This window comes from Pongo pygmaeus, chromosome 5 (assembly GCF_028885625.2).
Source record: "Pongo pygmaeus isolate AG05252 chromosome 5, NHGRI_mPonPyg2-v2.0_pri, whole genome shotgun sequence".
Taxonomy (NCBI): domain Eukaryota; kingdom Metazoa; phylum Chordata; class Mammalia; order Primates; family Hominidae; genus Pongo; species Pongo pygmaeus.
In genome coordinates this window covers 96806753-96826619 of record NC_072378.2, presented here as the reverse complement: position 1 = coordinate 96826619, position 19867 = coordinate 96806753, and the positions used below count along the sequence as shown (strand labels likewise).

Genomic DNA, 19867 nt, shown 5'->3' with positions numbered 1-19867 from the left:
CAGATGAGGTAGCATTTTTTGAGACCTTGGTTCTATATAGTCTATAAATCAATGGCTGATTCTGATAACATAAGGTAAGCCATAGAAACACTCTGCATTTTTGCCTTTGCAATAATAAACACATAAATGTAAAAGTGTTACTCTGCTCTGTTTTTACGTTCATAAGAATCTAAAGGAGAAACCCCACTGAAATCACAGATAACTCTTGTTTATTCAAATAAATAATTTAAAAATGGCAAAGAAAATTCAAAACAATGGGCCACTTCAAAATCACCTCTGTGCTGTGAACCTCATCTAACACTATTCACTGCCATGCTGGTGGAGGGAATCCGGGAGCCCACTTAAGGAGCTTAAAGACTACTACAGTAAGAGGAAAGCTGATTTATCATTGGGGCATCATAGAACCCAAAGGCAACAGTTAGCTTTGTGGTATATTTTGGTGCTTAAGCTTGAAAAAAATTATTCCTGGAACTGGTGGCTTTTAAAATAATGGCATTACACCGAGAAAGCACAACTCATGGTAAGCTGAATCCTATTCTATCTTATTTATTCTGGCGTACTGAAATCCCTATCGCCCTAAACTCTAGGATTTAGTGGGGAAGAAAATGGAGCATGCAGCCTTTTTGGTGGCCAAGCCAGCAAGTGTGGAAAAGAAACAACAGATTCAGTTTAGGAGGACGTTACGAAAGAGTGCTTAGGAAACATGGCCATTAGGTAAGACATTTCCTAAACCACCTGCAACACAGCGGACCATCATTTCCATGTACAACAGAAGGTCTCTCAAGCACCCTGCCTGACCCAATTCATCTGACAACAATGGAGAATTGCTCCTTCCTAAAAGGAATATTAGCTACAGCTTAATCCAACTTCAAACCAATTGATCTTCAGATATTTGCTAAGAACAGCACCTGACCCACAGTTTGCTATAAATATTTGTGGCATAAATGGAAAATTCGGTTTTTAGGCTATTTATCAGATTCTCTTAAACAAGTAGTATCAATTCCTTTATTCACACATACATACACACATATTTATTTATCTATCACAGGCTTCAGTTTTCTATTTTATTGTCTCATCTTTATGGCTTTCTTATAAGGCCTTTATAAGCCCTCAAGGCTCCACACTGCAGCATACAGTGCCCGAAACTTAGATACATAAGCCCTTGTTTTCTTCCCTCACATATTTGGTGTTGGCCACTTCTATTTGAGATTCTTGGCAAAGCAATAAGCATTGCAGTGTTTTAAACCTTCAAATAAATTATAAAATATTTGAGCAAGAAGAAAGCTGAGTCTGCTTGGCTCAAGCTTTTCAATTTTACAAATGGAAATCAAATCCAGACAAGTTAACCGACTTAACCCAAGTCATACAATGAATTAGCAGAAAAGCTAGAACTAGAAACTAAGTTTTTAACTTATACAATGTATTTTTTTATTATATCTACTTGTCATTATTTTTCCATCAATAATTATTTCAAGGGAAAATCCAGGCAAATGCACTAAGTCCAAACATAACTTCTTTTTTTTTTTTTTTGAGATGGAGTCTTACTCTTTCGCCCAGGCGGGACTGCAGTGGTGCGGTCTCGGCTCACTGCAAGCTCCGCCTCCCGGGTTCACGCCATTCTCCTGCCTCAGCCTCCTGAGTAGCCGGGATTACAGGCGCCCACCACCGCACCCGGCTAATTTTTTGTATTTTTAGCAGAGACGGGGTTTCACCGTGTTAGCCAGGATGGTCTCGATCTCCTGACCTCATGATCCGCCTGCCTCGGCCTCCCAAAGTGCTGGGATTACAGGCGTGAGCCACCGCGCCCAGCCCAAACATAACTTCTACATTCAATAAATTAGAAAAATAAATTCTGTTTTAAAAATAAGAATGCTTTGCTTCAAAACAGGTTGGCAGTATTTTTCAATGAGCCTCATTTATGGATTACTTCAGAAATAAAGACCATAGGTTTATGATACCAATTAAAGAGTTTGTAATTAAAGAACAAATACTGAGGGGAAAGGACATGTCTTGAGTCTTGAATTATTGCTTCCCTTTTTATGAGAATATATATTTCACATTTAATTTTTTTTTTGAGACAGGGTCTCCTCTGTTGCCCAGACTAGAGTGCAGTGGCACCATCTCAGCTCACTATGACTTCTGCCTCCCAGGCTCAAGCGATTCTCCTGCCTCAGCCTCCCAAGTAGCTGGGATTACAAGCCTGCGCCACTACCACCTAGCTAATTTTTGTATTTTTAGTAGAGACGGGGTTTCACCATGTTGGTCAGGCTGGTCTCAAACTACCGACCTCAAATGATCCATCTGCCTTGGCCTCCTAAAGTGCTGGGATTACAAGTGTGAGCCACTGCACCTGGTCTATTTTTTAAATGTATTTTAGTTCTAGATTATTTCTTGTTAACTAAACTTGACCCAAAAATATACAGAACAGATAATCCCTTCCCTTTAGTTTTCTCAGCATATCCCTACTGATTGCTATTCTACAGAGTAGAATATATGATATATAATCCTAAACATAATAGTATATAATCCTAAATGCTACAAATGTTGCCCTAGTTCAATTAAAATATGCAATTTAATCATATGTATTTCAGAAATATATCAATTATATGAAAAAAAGTTATATTCCTAACATTATCAAGTCCTCATATTGTGATTCTAATTCCTTTATTGTTCATGTGAAACACACTCAGATAGAAGCTGCTGTTTTGATATCTAAACTTCCTGATCCTTTTAAAGAAGTGGATGTTTTGAATTCCAACTGCTTGTATATATCCATATATATTATACACTATGACCCCAAAGGAATGCCAAAACAATGAAAATGTTATTCTCAGATTTCCAGAAAATACATTAATTATGAAGACATCCCAAATTCAAGAATAAACATCATTGCACTCTTCCATAGAACTGTCTTTATATCTTGCAAATATATACAAATAGAAGTGCCCTTAAAAAGCAGGTTCTCATCAGATGAGTGATCAAATCCTTTAAAGCCATGCTAATAAAGAATAAAGCCCTATGTCATTGTCTAAAAGTAACAAGTATTTTTTTTTGTCTTGGTCTACAAATATTGTCTTTCACTGGAAAGGATGTTCTTATCACAGAGCTCATCATGAAGAGCTGAGTAAGCAATGACTGGTCTTTTTGCTCATAGCCTTTATTCTGCTCCTTGGCCAGGGGCAGCTATTATTATGTTCCTATGTAAAATCTGGTTGCAGACAGCTCTGCTGAAGGTGCACACGGAGCCCTCCTCTTTGCAGAATCCCACGCTGTGAGGCACAAGTGTCCATATCCTTACCAGTCTTGTCATCCCATTGAGGTAAGCCAGGGCACCAGTCTCCCCTCAGTGCACAAAAGGCAGCATAAATTCCACACTTCTGCAAATTCAGAAAAAGACAAAGGAAGGGCACAAGAGCAAGTCAAAAACTCACTCTTGAACCTCCATCACAGAGCAGGGCATGCTGATGAGCTCTTGGGCAAGAAGAATTAGGAAGCCAGGAAAGCATGTTTTAATAGAATGGATGACGATGCATAGACCAATCTTTTCCTTTCTAAACAGCGTATCGAGCATGCTCTTTATCTTCTAATTTGTGTTCTCAAAGGGAAGAGTTCAGTGATCATTCTATATTAAAGTACATTGTTTTATATATTATTTTATAATGCCTTGAATTCTAATAAACATAAAACTTTAGCATGTTACCCTTTTAATATTACATACAGTTTCTTTAAAAATGTGATGTTTCCCTAATGCAAGTGAGCAGGTGTTGCGATTTGCCATGCAATACAACACAGAAGCTCACCTCTTTAACGTGAATCATGTAAGGTGAAATAATGATGTCATAAACCAGAATAGCAACTGCCATAGAGAGAAAAGTATATACTAATAAATAAATGCGACGGATCTTTTAGTTACATTCTCTTCTTTGAGACCAAATGAAAAGTTTCAGTTCAAAAAGACAACTTTCCCATAAAATCCAAAATCACCAGAAACTAGGGACGCAGCATCAGAGCATTTTCCTTTACCAGAACAATGAAAATGTTACCATGGAGGAATATTAAAAATTATAACAGTGCTCACCTGAGTGCTATAATTAAAACTGTGTCAACATTTTCCTTGTAAGACACATCTTTCAAGGGAGATTGCACATTAACCATTATAGCTGACTACAGACTTATGTAAGACACACAGGCTATTTTTTCTTCTAAGAAATATATTTCAATGGAACCAAATCTGATGAGGCCCCAGGCTCATATACTGTAAGAAAAAAAACCTGACAGATTTTTAAAACAATATTCAGCTTATCACAGATGATAATAATGCATTATTTCATTGTTCCTTTAAAACTTTGGGAAATTGAAAGATTGGTAAATGTTATTATGTTCACCTTTAGCATAAAATTTGTTCTCTGGTAATCATCTTTAAACACATTTTTTAAAGTACATACTTCAGAGCTCCAAAAGCGAAAAGCCCTTGCAACTAAAGGTGTCTCTTTCCCACAAATGGGGATAAACATACAGGACTGGAAGAACCACAACAAAAACTACCCTCAGACCTGCCACATGTAAGTTCCAGATATTTAGTGGGGGTGCACGAAAAGTGATCTGAGTTGTCCCTTTGCTCAATCTTATAACAATAACAAAAGAGGATTTATTTAAAAGGTAAATTTTATATCAAGATGAAGAGAAAATCAAGATAGGATAAGAGGTGAGGTTAATAACCTGTGATATCCTCTCTACCTGTGAGATTCAGCCACCAGTGTAAGCTGATCTTTGGAAAGCCAGTATTAAAAGGGCAACATGAGTATATGGCTGACATTGGATCAGTTATTTGGCTTCTCATTTGTAAAATAAATTAGTTGATGAGAGAGTCTCCTCCTTCTCTAGGGTATATGTCACCTATGGATCCACCAAAAATATTTTAAAGTAGAATTCTCTAATTTTCCTAGAGGTGGTAGAGGCAACCAAAATTAATCTAGTACCCAAGTCACAGGTTTCTGTAGCACAGACAGTTTTGATAAATCTCTTTTCAGAAAAACAGGGTGACTTTTTTTTGTCTATAATTCTGTGCTCAGCAGAAATGTCTGCGTGAATGTTTGCATGTATCAAAGTGCACATGCACGTGGGGCCAATGCAGAGAACTAGGTTATATCATAGTCACTCTCCCTAGGAACAACTTTGATCAGATTATATTATGAAACTTAATAATAATACCATCTCTTGTAAAAATAAAATAAAATTTGTGCCAAAGAATAGAAATTTCAAATTTATTAAGGTGACTGCCTCAAGGTAATATTGGTTAGAATCCCAGAATAAGATTTTATACATGGCTGGGTGCGGTGGCTCACGCCTGTAATCCCAGCACTTTGGGAGGCCAAGGCGGGCAGATCACGAGGTCAGGAGATCAAGACCATCCTGGCTAACACAGTGAAACCCCATCTCTACTAAAAATACAAAAAATTACCCAGGTGTGGTGGTGGGTGCCTGTAGTCCCAGCTGCTCAGGAGGCTGAGGCAGGAGAATGGCATGAACCCGGGAAGCGGAGCTTGCAGTGAGCCAAGGTCGCACCACTGCACTCCAGCCTGGGTGACAGAGCAAGATGCTGTCTCAAAAAAAAAAAAAAAAAAAAAAAGATAAATTCAAGTTTTAGTAAATTGTTCACATATATTTTACCTCTGGACTGTCTTTAAATGTACCATTCCCTCCATGAGGGAATACAGTGGTATATTTATATTTATATATGTTTATTTATCTATAATGGGCATACTTATATTTATATATGTTTATTTATATATAATGGTATATTTATATTTATTTACCTCGTAGAGGTAAATGTACCTTCATGATGGTGGAGGGTGGGAGGAGGGAGAGGAGCAGAAAAAATAACTATTGAGTACTAGGCTTAATATCTGGGTGATGAAATAATCTGTACAAACCCCCATGACATCAGTTTACCTATATAACAAACCTTCACGTGTACCCCCAAACCTAAAATAAAAGTTATATGTATATATACCATTCCCATCCCATATCTAGTATATACAAAACTTTTAAATGGCGAAAATGTCCTACAGGACAATAAAAAACAGCACCACCCTTGCCAATGATGCCATAGCAAAAATGAAACCCATTCTTGGTCTCCTCATATTTGAGCAAAACACATGTACAGTTATAGAATAACACCCTATAATTTCCCTTCAATGGTTTGATCATAGTCTCTGAGCCAAAAGACAATATTCATCCATCTAGTCATTGATGGCTGGGATTGCATCAGAGCATTACTCAATGCTGGATTGATGACATGAGACTTCTAAATAAAATGATAGCCCCTGCATATTTATATAACATGTCCTACTAGATGTTGAAGGAACTTTGCATGTGGTCACTGAGATATTCAGCTTATATTGTATAACAACACTGGAAAATGAGAGAAAACCAATTTGATCAATAAAAGAAAACCCTTCTGTATCACATTGGCAATAGGGAGTAGAGTGACCTTATGTGGGTCACAACACCCCCCATTGTTTCCTAGCTACTGCATGCATTAAGGATGCATTACCAGGGTGAAGTCAGCTGAACTGGCCAGGGAAATCCTGATGCTTTTTTCTATCACGAGTTGGTATATGCCTATAGAGGTATATCTGACACAAGGAAAAGAATACAGGACTTGATGTCAAAAGACCTGTTTCTGCAACCTAATATATTTGTGCATTTATGAAAAACCAACATACTGATACTCAGTTTTATCAACATACTGATACTCAGTAAAACAAGAATGATAATACCTATGTCATAGGGTTCTACGGAAGACTGAATGCGATCAGATATGTGAAGGTGCTTGGCAAACTGATATTTAGACAACGTACAGAATTTATATGATGGCAATATGCCTGCAAGAGATGAAGGTATTCCTCAATATAATTATCCTTTTGAATTCATGATAAAGCCATCACATGCAGACCATTTTTATGTAATACAACATTGTGTGTTAGTGATGTAAATTTTGAGAGATTGCTATAGTAGATAAGAAATTTGCTATATAGTATTAAATACTTCACATATTTAAAGTGATAATAAAACCATGGCAGCACAACAGATTATAAACTAGCTGTTATGATTAACCATATTTCACACAAATAAACTCAGTAATTCTAATCCAGTAATTTAAGTTCTGTGGCTTTGTTAAATTCAACGTTGGAGAAGCACGAACTAATGAATGAATGAATGAATGAATGAATGAAAAGGGAGAGACAGACTGAAACCCAGTTGTTTTTGTACAATACTCAGCATATAAGTCACTTTCATCACTTGGCTTGGATCTCCCATTACAAACACTTCTCGTTTTCTTAAGTGTCCATTATATGTCAGAAACTTGGTGAGAAAGAAGATTCTAATCAGTATATATCAACATTCTCATTTGCCATTCACTTCCATTAATACCATAAAACTCGAGGCTTATTCTTGATTTTGAGTGTCTTGATATGTTCCTGTAAAATATTCTAATGATATTTGGAATTGTTGGGGGGAATCCTGCAAATCTGGAAGTTTAAGCCTTTTGTAGACAGATTTTTCAGAAACACACAAGAATCTTCTTTCTATGTTGTCATTTCATTGGTGTTTTAAATGTTGCTGGCACATTTATACATTTTATGGTTTAAAAAAAACTGTTTAATTTGTAAACATGCATCCTGAGAGCATCAGGCCTTTGAATATTTGTTCATGAATTGATTCAAGAATAATGAGCTTGGCTAAATGCAGTGGCTCATGCCTATAATCCCAGCACTTCGGGAGGCCGAGGTGGGAGGATTGCTTGAGCCCAGAAATTCAAGACTAACCTGGGCAACATACGGAGGCCCTGTCTCTACCAAAAAAAAAAAAAGAAACCTGGGCTGCAGTGGCACATGCCTGTGGTCCAGCTACTTCTTGGGAGTCTGAGGTGGAGGGATCACCTGGGCCTGGGAGTTTGAAGCTTCAGTAAGCCATGATTGTGTCACTGCATCCAGCTTGGGCAACAGAGCAAGACCGTGTCTCAAAAAAAAAAAAAGAATAATGAGCCAAGAGCACAAGAGCACGTTCACTGGCAAATGTGCTCACCATCTGAAATCAAATCTTTAATATTATAACCAAATGGACCTCAAGGGCTCAAGCAGCTGCCCCAGGTCACTGACACAGAGACAGTCAGATCGCTCAAACAAGTGGTACTATGATGAGTTTAGATGTCCAGAAAGTACCCAAGTTGCATTTAAGGATTTAATGTTGGCAGCCTCCAAATAAAAATAAAAGAATAGTCAAAGGTAACTTTAAACATCTTTTAGAGCCATGGGGCACAGAGACTGGCATGGGGGAACCCATAAACTGAAGCACAGGACTAAACACTGTCAGGGCCAGACTCTACTGTCAAGGGGATAGGACAAGGAGCACTGCCAGCCAGCTGGTAGGGCTGGGGAACGGGAGCCAGGGTCTACACTGTCAGTGAGCTGCAAAGGATATACATAAATTTGATGGCACCACTGACTACCTGTACTAGGTGAATTTCAGTCTGGCTACTGCTGTTTAAAGAGCATATTTTGCACTGCCTTCTCTAATTTCATTTCATCATAGTATAAAAAACTAGGGAACTATGAATCCTCTATTTCTACTTTGTAACACCTGTGAGTACAGTACACACAATTTATGTATATATTTATATATGTATTTTTTGAGATGGAGTCTCACTCTGTCACCTAGGCTGGAGTACAGTGGCACGATCTTGGTGCACTGCTACCTCCACCTCCTGGGTTCAAGCAATTCTCCTACCTCAGCCTGAGTAGCTGGGATTACAGGTGTTCACCACCGCACCTGGCTAATTTTTGTATTTTTAGTAGAGATGGGATCTCACCATGTTGGCCAAGCTGGTCATACAAATAATATTTTTATCAAAGAAGATACACTCTTCACCACAATGATCACAGATTTCTTTTTTTTTTTTTTTCCGAAATAGAAATTTCAGAGAAGATTTGGGCCAATGCCCAGGTAGTCATATCAAACGATTTGGGTTACACAAGGATCCTTACAAACGATAAATGTCAGATGAGTCTCAAAACAGAAATCAAGCATGTAAGGAATCAAAGCAGCAGAGAGAAGGGGACAGGGCTTAGTTCAGGTGGGAGAAGTGGCCTAGAGAGCCCAGCATGCAGCAGTCATGCAAAGAAGTCAGAGATGTAGAGAGATGGCCCTGTGGTGGAGAACCAGCCACCTGATAGTCTCAGAAGACTCGTGAGAGAAGAGAGGACTGTGGAGGAGGAAGGAATGAGTAGAAGGTAGTAGCTGTTGCAAAAGAGAATCTGTAGGATAGTTGAGAGAAAGACTGTATTGCGGCCTCACTGAGAACCATCAATGTCGAATGCAAGAACACAGGAGTCCAATCTGGGGAAATCACAGGTCTGAGACATTCTTTATCAGATTAGGAGGAAGAGCAAGGTGAACCTTGAAGATAGCGAAGGACACACTGAAGAGGAAAAAGAAACTGGGCCCCATGACCAGGCCCAGCCTGGTAGCAGAAGCATGGCCAGCACAGGCAGGCAATGAAAGGCAAGAGGCCCCAAGTGGGAACATCACTGTTGAGGGGCACAGTCTGGGTGGGCAGAGTCTGCGTGACAGCAGGATAGTGGCAGGCATGTCATGCGGGTGTATGAAGACAGAAGGCCCTCTGTGTTGGAGATGAGTTTGATATTAAAAGTACAGACGTGGGGAAACTCAGAACTCAGTCAGGCTTAGACCAGAAACAATTGTGACAAAATGAGTTATGCTTTCTTTAAGATGAAATGGCCTTTGCTTGAGTCCCATTGCTTTAAAAACACAGTGAATCTATAAAATAAAATAATTCATTGTTACAGATTCCACAAGTTAATATGAAAATTAAATTTCGTATTACTTTTCTAACAGCAAAAACTATTGATTGACTTGACTGACGCACTTCTCTCCAAATTATCTTTTTAGTTCCCATTGCTTAACCAAAAACAAGACATAACAAAGCAATAATTTTATGAAGTATCCCTGAGGTCTATTTTACTATTTTATAGAGCTAAAAAAATAATCATTTGTGGTGTACTGCAGTGAGGAATCTTGTGAGACCATATATACACAATCCCATTCTCATTTCTTTTTTAAATAAACATTTTAAACAGAACTGTTCATTAAATAAGGGCTACATTAAAACAGCAACTGGATTCAATGACTTAATTCATTTTTGGAGACTTCTCAGGTGAGACTGAATGATCACCTAATGACTCTCTTTACTATTAAAAAACAAATAGGGTTTTTTGAAAGCAAGAAAAAAATAATGTGAAAATAGAACACTTGAAGTAAAATTATAGTAATTACGATGCTGTCACTTTAACATCTATAGACTTAATTGTTTTCCAATTGACATGTGAGAAAAAATGTCCCAGGCTAGGTAAAAATATGCTGCTGAATGTTCATTGGAGGAAAAAAAAAAATGAAGACAACAAAAAAAGGCAAAATGATTCTAGCTTTCAGGTGCCTAATGTATGATGAGACCACTATGCATAGCTTGGAGACAGAAATAAAGGTTTTCCTTTATTTTTTCTTTTCCTCTATTTTTCTTTTTAAAGGGTATGCATGAAAGAGGTACAAAGCTCATTATAATACAATGTGAGCTGCATATTGTAAACACCAGCAGTATTAGATGTCTGTATCGTTTTTAGCCTATACTTCAAAGAGCTACAAGATTAGGTGCTGGATTTATACAAATTGAAATTTGCAACTTTTAAAACCTTAGTGCTTCCACAGACAAATATCTGTCTTCCTTCCTCAACCCCTCCCCTATGTTTGCCAAGAAGGAGGGTAAAAGGAGTAAGATGCTGTGTTTGGAAGCAGGAATTCTACAAACTGTTGTGAGACATGCTAGTGATAGAATGGGGCCTTCCCTTTCATATATGTGCCCATTTTGAATTTATTGCATTTACTGGTTACTGTGCGAAACAGGGCAGAACAACTGTGTGAGCTGCTGCATTAGCAAACTGGCTAAAGTATCCCTGTCGTTTATACTTCCCTACTGCACAATCAGAATGGAAACATTTGCTCTATTGGAAGGCAGTGATAAGGACGGATTTTTAAAGTTTCCATTTTTAAGTGAAAATGAAAGAAAAATGCTCTTCTAGATGTGTTGTGCCTTTGAGCTCCATTTGAAAAAAGAAAAAAAAAGGCAGAGAAAGCTGCTGTGAAGGTCACCGAGTGAAAGAACTTCCTCAGGGCACAGAATAAATTAAATCCCAAGGAAAAAATAAAATGTGATTTCCAGAGTGTGAGGCACAAACTCCAAATGACAATGATTGACAGCCAAACTATATCCGTGCAATATCCAAGACTGCACGTTCTCATTTACCTCAGTGTAGCCAGCAAGCGCCCATTAAACATCCGTCTGATGCCCAAATTAACCTTCTTGGCAAACTGAAAGAGGCACAAACTATCATAATCAACCTTTCATTATCACAGCAGCCTCTAGTTAAAGGGTCAGAATAATTGTGCCATCAGAGCCTTGATTGTTTTCAATCAACAGACGGCTGGAGTGACAGCTCGGTGATGGAGGAGTCTGATGAAACCGCACCAGGCCTAATCAGAGCAGATGAAAGGAAGGCATGATTGGTGCAAATGAACAGTCGTGCCTCTCCTTTTCATTTACAATCTGAAATTACTCTTAAATTTGTGGGTTTTTTTTCCCTCCCTTATGAGCACCACTGAAAGAATGTTTGACTTATTATGAGTTCTGACAGTGCAGAGTTATAAAACACAGGTAGGGTTATCAGCTGAGGCTTTAAGTGGGTATTCAGCATAATTCTAACAAATTCACTCTTGAAAAGCACAAAATGACTAAAAAGGCTTCCAATGACCTAACCTCTCAGTGCTGTTTCATTAGCAGACCCATTTATTCTGCTGCTGTTAAATGATGAGAAGATAAAACCAAGGGCAGAAATATCCTGTAAATGTTTTCTCCCAGTCTCACTGCTCTGCTTACTTCAGTATTAGTTCCTTTGCCCCAAAATCCTTATAGTTCTCTAAAAGCAGTAAGAACATTAAGAGCTCAAAAAAGTTCATCCATCAGAGGGCATGCCTCAAACAGGAGTTGTTTTTGCTTAAGAACTTGATGCTATGGTGGGAACCACAAGTGGTAGGAAAGGGACTGGAACCCATCAATCCAATGTGGATATCAAAAAGAATATCTGGGGAAAAGGAATAAAAAATTCTGCAATAGGCCAGGCTAAATCTAGCATAAAAAGGATTTGGAGAGAACTGAAACACCATAAAGCTGCATCTATACAGCTGCTTCTGTTAACAAACTATTGGCATTAACATCCTTAAAAAGTTTAGTGATGAATGGAATATATACACTTGGAGTGGTGAAAATAAGCTTCTACTTTCTATTTTCTTTAATGCTGAGACCAACGAGCCAATCATGGGAGTATTATGATTTAGGTCAGTGCTGCAAAACAAAGGAAAGCCTTTTAGCTGCAAAGAGTAATATGCATCTAATATGTGTGTATGCATGCGCCTCTACCTGCAAGTGTGTGTACTGTGTGAATCCCACCTATGGGATGTGTAAGTGACAGAGGACAGGACGGCTGTTGGCTCAGAATCCAGGGTGGCTTTTAACCTCTTTACTCAAAATTTTTATATAAAACTTATGCCATTTTATTAGCTACATTGGGTGTGAGAATGATGAGATGGGTTATATAACTAATAAGGTAAAAAGAAGACCTATAAAATAACAGTCTTGAATTTTCCATGCACTATTTAGCAAAATTTGTTGCCTCTGAACCGGGCCTCATTTTATGAGCCAATTGCTCACCAGGAATGTATCCAGAAAGTACAAAATTCATGTCGTTCTACCTATGTAAATGGACTTCAAGCAGAATATTGCCAAATCTTGCATATGACTTTCTGCAAAATCTCAGAGTTTTTGTTTTGTTTTTCAGAAGACAGTTGTCAAAGAAAGCTATCTGGGAAATGGTTCAAACACATGTATTTTCCAAATCCATCCTCACTCTCAAACACTTTCTCAAGGGCTGCATTCCTCAGCAGATCACTTTACTTCTTGTGTGCTCCCGGGCACCTTCCACAAGCTTTATCAATGAATGACACACGCTCCATCATCTCCTGAGGGTTTAGTTCTCTCAGTGTGGTGTTGGCTTTTCAAGGCATGACTTCCTTCTGCCCAGAAGGCAGTTTGTGTATAGGTCAAATAGGAGTGGCTTCTGGATACTGACTACACATGGGGTTGAAAACAGGATTTCCCAGCTGTTTCACAGAGCATGAAGACAAGAAGCAGGCCAATTTGAGTAGGTGCCTATTCTAACTCCCAGAATCCAAGGGGTGTGGAATTAATCATTCTAAAGCACTACACAGCCCCTCTACATTGCCTAAAACTTACATGAGACGAGAAGAGCGAAAAGATTCTTCAGGGGACCTGGCAAACCTGATAAATCAACCCCTTTGTTTACTTTATTATTTACACTTTATTGGATTTATATGGGGCTTCACTCCAAAGAGTACATAGTCCCAGCAGTGGGCAGAATAAGAAATTGATTACAGTCCTCAGGAGGTCCAATGTCATTCTCACTGCCAAAGAGCCTAAAATGTGTTTGCCACTTAACTAAGCATCGTCCTTTCTGGATGGAGAGGTTTAGTTTTAGTTTCAGCTGTGAGTAATTTCCCATTGTGATTGGCTGACTTATAGTCAATTTAGTATAATTAATGCCAAATTAGATTGTAATTCACGTAGAATTACAAATTAAAAGCTATATTAAGAGCAAATGAATTAATCAAAATTAATGATATTATGCTCACTTGTTTTAAAGTGTTAATAAGATAGGTCCTCCTAAAACGTTTAAACTTTAGCGCACCATCCATCACTCCTTTAATTACCCAATTTCCTTGTGTGGCCGGAGAAGGTAGTGGGCATTCCTCATCAACAAGAACACACACAAAGAAGATATGTGCATTCAGCCTCTGGGGTGTGGGGGTCTTTTTAGCTCCTGTTCTTGAAGCATAAGTAATACCATGCCACTTACCAATACTGACTTGTAACTCTTCCTATAGACAAAGGAGAACAATGCACAAAATCTTTGATACATAACTTTAGAATCAGTCATTGACTTTTTTTTCCCTGAATTTGTCTTCCTGGTTATGCTTTCTCTACCAGAATATCAAAATAGGTTTGCAGTTCATCAACATGCCACCCCACGTAACAAGGAGGAGGTGGTCAGATGAAAGGGTGGATCCTCACCATGGAGAATGCATAACTCTGTATTATGAGCATAAAAAAAGCTCAAGAATGATGTATGAATGCTTCTAATGATTGTGATCTCAGAATGGCCACTTTTCTCCTCCAGGTGTGCTGAATCAGGGTGTTATTTTTCCTTGTAGCAGAAGTTTTGGAGGCAAGGGTGAGAGAAGCACTTCTAAGGAAGTCAGTATTCAACAATAAATGTTGAGGCTTCTCCTGACATCTCTTTAGAATGTAAATAATTCTAGAGCCTCTGGGTCACTTTATAAGTAAATTTACATCCTCTCCTATAGAACTCCCAGAATAGCAAATCTCTATGGTCTGACACAGCCAATTAGCATGAACATCATTGTTATTCAACTGGCCTAACATTGAAGAAAAAGGACTCACAGGATCATCTGTGTTGGAAAGAGACTAACATTTATCAATTCCAAGAAATTTATATCTTTCACCCTCTCTCTTAAACCCCATATCTAAACCATCACCCAACTGTCAATTTCTGCTGCATACATTTCTAAAATTTCAATATATTGGCCATAAAATGAAGATGGAATGATCAACCATTTCCATTTGTTTCATCCAATCTCTGGTCTCAAATAGGGACAACAGCCTACAGACTTTTTCCCACACAGTCTGTGTCACTGCAGCAGAAATAATGGCACTCCACGTTCTTTTTTACTCTAATTTATGTCTCTTGGTCAGATTTTAAAGAGATCCTCCCTTATCGGCTTTCATTTCCTGCTTTATACTACACCATCGTGTACTTTGAAGGAATAAAAGATGGTTCCCTCCCTCTGCCAGAATTCTCTAAGCATTCTTCCTTATCAAACCATCTAGAGCTTCAGTTTCTGGACTTTGATCAAGAAAGACCCTCAGCAACACTTTCCTGCACGACTTTATTGGAGACATTTTTGCAACTTCCCACAAAGTCTCACAACAGGTGAAAATGAAAACTGGTAATTTATTAGGAAATGTCTACTTCTGGCTCACTCATTATAGAGTAATATATAAAAATGTTTGACTTACGAGATGTATAAGGTACTTTGAGGTTCTGTTTTCTTAAAGAGTTGGTGTATTTCAAGAGAATACAGTGAGACCTCCATTGAAATCTATAATGTGAAGTGAGTCAACTATTGAACTTCTGGGCTTTAGTTTTCTCACTAGTTAAAATTTGGATCATACTTGCTTTATCAACCTTAGCAAGGCTGATGAGAGACTCAAGAGAAATTATATGTGTGAAATACTTTAAAATATAAAGCTCTCTAGGCTTGTAAAGAATTATTATTGTTGGTATTATTATTGATGGACTTCTACGCTAGCCTCAGGGTTTCTACCTCGTATATGGCTTATAGTTGGGTTTTATTTTTAAATCCCTGATAACCCAGGTAGCAGCAATATTACTGCAGGCCACCAATGCATAAGTAATATTCTACAGTCATCTTTTTCCTTCTCACAGCAGCAACAACAAAAATATCAGTCTGGAAACAACATGAATCACAATGAAAATTAGAAGCAGAGAACATAAATATGTCATATCTCATAAATCACCTTGTTGTTCTGTTGTGCTCATTCTTTAAAAAAAAAAAGGAAAGAAAAAAAACTATTAACTCATGAGAACAGCAGCACATGAATACAAGTTGGGTCTCCAGTAATTTCTGTAATCACTGCCCCTCACAGCTACTCAGCAACACACAGCTCTAGCACTGAGGATTAGCTGGAGCAAAGCCCCTCTGAAATGAACATGTCATGCGTCTCGCAAAGGCATATACCCCAGACAAACAACAGCAAGCCACGAGTCAAGCTACTGGGGGATGCACCCTCACAGAGGAATTAGCCACATATAGATTAGAAGGAAAGATTAAATATATGCTCTGGCAACTAGGAGCACCAATCCCTGAAATAGCAGTGTTACTCCGTGTCCAGCTAGGGGTCCCTCAAAGGATAAAACATCCTCTGGGCATAACATTATTTGGGATGCAAAGGAACCACTGTTTATTCTCTTCACTAACATCTAAGAAGAAGGAAACGGAGATACCCTCATCACATTTGTAGAAAAAAACTGTACGTAGTTGGGAGAAACAATAAGAAGTTTCAGAAAGAAAATTAAGAAGTGGTACAAATTTGTAAGTTGGGACCACAGGTATGAATTTGATGAGTTTAAGAAATGGTAAGTTTAAAAAATAGGAGATATTATGAAGATACCCAGAAAGTAGCTATCTGGGAAAATAATAGTAACAACACATGCATGTATGACAGAGAATTGGCCGGGCGCGGTGGCTCACGCCTGTAATCCCAGCACTTTGGGAGGCCAAGGCAGGTGGATCACGAGGTCAGGAGATCGAGACCATCCTGGCTAACATGGTGAAACCCCGTCTCTACTAAAAATACAAAAAAATTAGCCGGGTGTGTGGCACATGCCTGTAATCCCAGCTACTTGGGAGGCGGAGGCAGGAGAATCACTTGAACTCGGGAGGTGGAGGTTGCGGTGACCCGAGATCGTGCCATTGCACTCTAGCCCGGGCAATAAGAGTGAAACTCCATCTCAAAAAAAAAAAAAGAAGAAAGAGAATTGAAGAAGGGCAGGAACATGATGAAAAATTATAATTTTGTTTGAGGATAAGAGTTCTTAGTATTTTATTCTATTTTCTAGTTACCAAGGTCCAAATATTAAACCATGAACATAGCTTGTAGAATTTTTTGATTAAATGTTTACCCACAGCCTGATTTGTTTGAGGCTTGGACTGTATCACATGGATTGACAAACGTTTGCGAAGCTGTTTAGAGGGTGCATACAACGATCGAGAGTTAACAATAAGCAAAGCATTGAACAAAAGGCGAAGGGTCACTGGTTGGTATTGAAACATCCAGTCAAAAGCATGTCATCTCCATTGTACCCATATCCTTTCAACGTGCCCCAACTTGGCAAAGAAATCATTACGCTATTTGGCACAGGTCAGTCCCCACTGGGAAGGAATTGGGCAGGTGGGAAAGAGCAGCAAGCAGAAAGCCCCACATCAGACACTGTCAGGCCCATGGCAGCAGGACCCTGTTGGTGCTTCCCATTACTGACTGCCCAGTACCCGTCATATGGCAGGCAATAGTAGTAAACCACAGGACATGGCTGGGCAGAGCAGGCACTCAATAACTATTTGGAATGAATGAAAGAATGAATGAGGCATATGTCATCTAACAGAATTAGAATTAGCAACATGACACAGACATGGAGGCAGGCACAGAGGCCATGATTTGTTCAATCCATGGGCACTACCCAAGGGAACTAGAATGGTCATGCTCTTTTTTTTTTTTTTTTTTCTTCCAGACAGGGTCTTGCTCTATTGCCCAGGCTGGAGAGCAGTGGTGCAATCACGGCACACTGTAGCCTCAACTTCTTGGGCTCAGGTGAACCTGCCCTTTGGGTAGCTGGGACTACAGGTGCATGCCACCATGCCTAGCTAATATTTTCGTAGAGACAGGGGTCTCACTATGTTGCACAGGCTGGTCTCAAACTTCTGGGCTCAAGCGATCAGCCTGCCTTAACCTCCCAATGTGCTAGGATTACAGGCGTAAGCCACTATGCCCAGCTAATCAAGCCGTTCTTAATTCCTGTTAAAGTCATAGGATTAATTGGATGCACCTCTGTGCCCATCGCCTGAGTATTTCTGAGCTTCTATTACAAATTTAGAAGCTATAGACCAAAGTAGACATAGCTCAAGAATTAGAAGACATGAGCTTGATTCCTAGATATATTACCTCAGTTTCCCCTTTTGTACTACAGGAGAACAAAGCAATAATAAATGCAGATGCATTTTCAACACTCTGATGTGATATTCAAATTGGAAGTATTTTAATAGTATTGTTTGACATATAGTACTATTTTAAGTCCTTGCTTCTTCCTGGCCAGAGGTACATTTGGGTCAATTTATCATTGAAGGATAAAAGATGAAAGCTGAGTACATCGCTAGTGTCTTCTACTTTCCAACTATAAAGGGATAGTAGCTTTTTGTTTGGGTTCACTTCTGGGACTCCTTTCGAAGAAAATGATTAATTCAAACTGTAATGTGGCTGATTCTGTGATATACATAAAAGCCCAGGAGGAGCGTGTCAAAAAAACCACTGCATTTTAGATTGTTGACTAAACAATATGTGGCTTATGTCTCTCAAGATATAAAATGAATGTGTTATTAAGAGTATGACTTAGGGAAGCAAATTTCCAACAAAAATATAAGGAAAAATGCAGTCTTTAAAAGGCCAAACTCATTTTCTATATCAATTTTCTTAGAATAAATCCAGCCTAATGTAGAAATAGTAGGATGTCTTATTATCCATTCAATACATTTTAACATGGAAACTCTACATTATTGTTTTTATTTATTATTAATAGAGTGCAAGCAGTAGGTAATGCAAACACTACAGCACAGCCTCTGCCTCTAGGGATGGATAATCACGGACAAATATGAACAGGATTGCCCCAGCCCCAAATCAGGTGACATGGTCCCTCTTTGGCACACTAAAATAGGACATAACTTAGGTTTGTGCAATTACTTTTGCACCAACCTAATAGAATAAAGGAAACCCTCCCTGCTGAGGTCTCACCTTGTTTGACGCCACTCACACAGCCAGCGAATTTTTCGCTCTTAGTATCTACTTAAGTCCAGGCAAAGTGAGACTCAGAATACAAGTAGGAAGTGTCCTCGACCCCCAGGTTAATAAAGAAAGTACTGTTCTTTTTTTGTTTTGTTTTTGAGATGTAGTCTCATTCTATCATCCTGGCTGGAGTGTAGTGGCGCAATCTCCACTCACTGCAACCTCTGCCTCTCACTTCAACTGATTCTCCTATCTCAGCCTCCGGGCCTCAGCTGGGATTACAGGTGCCTGCCACCACACCTGGCTAATTTTTGTATTTTTAATGGAGATGGGGTTTCACTATGTTGGCCAGGCTGGTTTCAAATTCCTGACCTCAAGTGATCTGCCCGCCTCAGCCTCCCAAAGTGTTGGGATTACAGGCGTGAGCCACCGCGCCTACCCAGAAAAGTACTGTTCTTACAAAATAATAAGTCCTCACTAAAAGTAAGAAACAGTTAATAAATTAATAATTAAAGGAAAACAAAACTTCCCATTCAGAGATAAAGGTGAAATAAATTTCTTTAACCTAACTATTGAATATTTTTGTGAAGCATTTTACCCCAGAATCTAGCTCCCAACACTATGCCTAGCATGTAACAGGTGGTCAAGAAATATTCATTTTTATTTCCACAAGCTGTTGTCTTTCATTTTTAAATATCCTTCTTGTTTCTGCTACTTTGGAGATAAAATAAAAATTCAGAGAGCTGTACTTATGGTTTAAAATCAGAAGGATTCTCTCCATTTGGGAGGAGGCCTGGAAGAGCGAAACGGAGTTGGCAGACCTGTCCTCTGCCTTCCTTCCACTCTAGCATAATTTTGGGTATTTAGTAGGTGCTCAGTGCATACTGATGGGTGGAGAGCCATACTTTCTCCCTATGCTAGTGTGTATAAGAATTGATGTTATATTTTTCTATATAGGCTTTTTCTACAAATTGTACTTCCATGGAAAACAGTAATCTCCCT

At 38.8% G+C, this 19867-nt stretch overlaps 1 protein-coding gene across 7 annotated transcripts in view; it reads right to left on the bottom strand.

The window, feature by feature from the left end:
• KLHL32 (kelch like family member 32) overlaps positions 1–19867 on the bottom strand; it is a 224608-nt gene that overhangs the window by 34282 nt on the left and 170459 nt on the right. The window contains exon 1 of one of the 7 annotated variants that reach the window (XM_054490895.2): positions 3299–3374. The exons of the other annotated variants lie outside the window; for them this stretch is intronic. Coding sequence (XP_054346870.1) covers positions 3299–3310 — 12 coding nt within the window. The 5' untranslated portion in view covers positions 3311–3374. Of the gene's footprint in view, positions 1–3298; positions 3375–19867 lie in introns of those variants that run through there. 7 annotated transcript variants of the gene reach the window in all.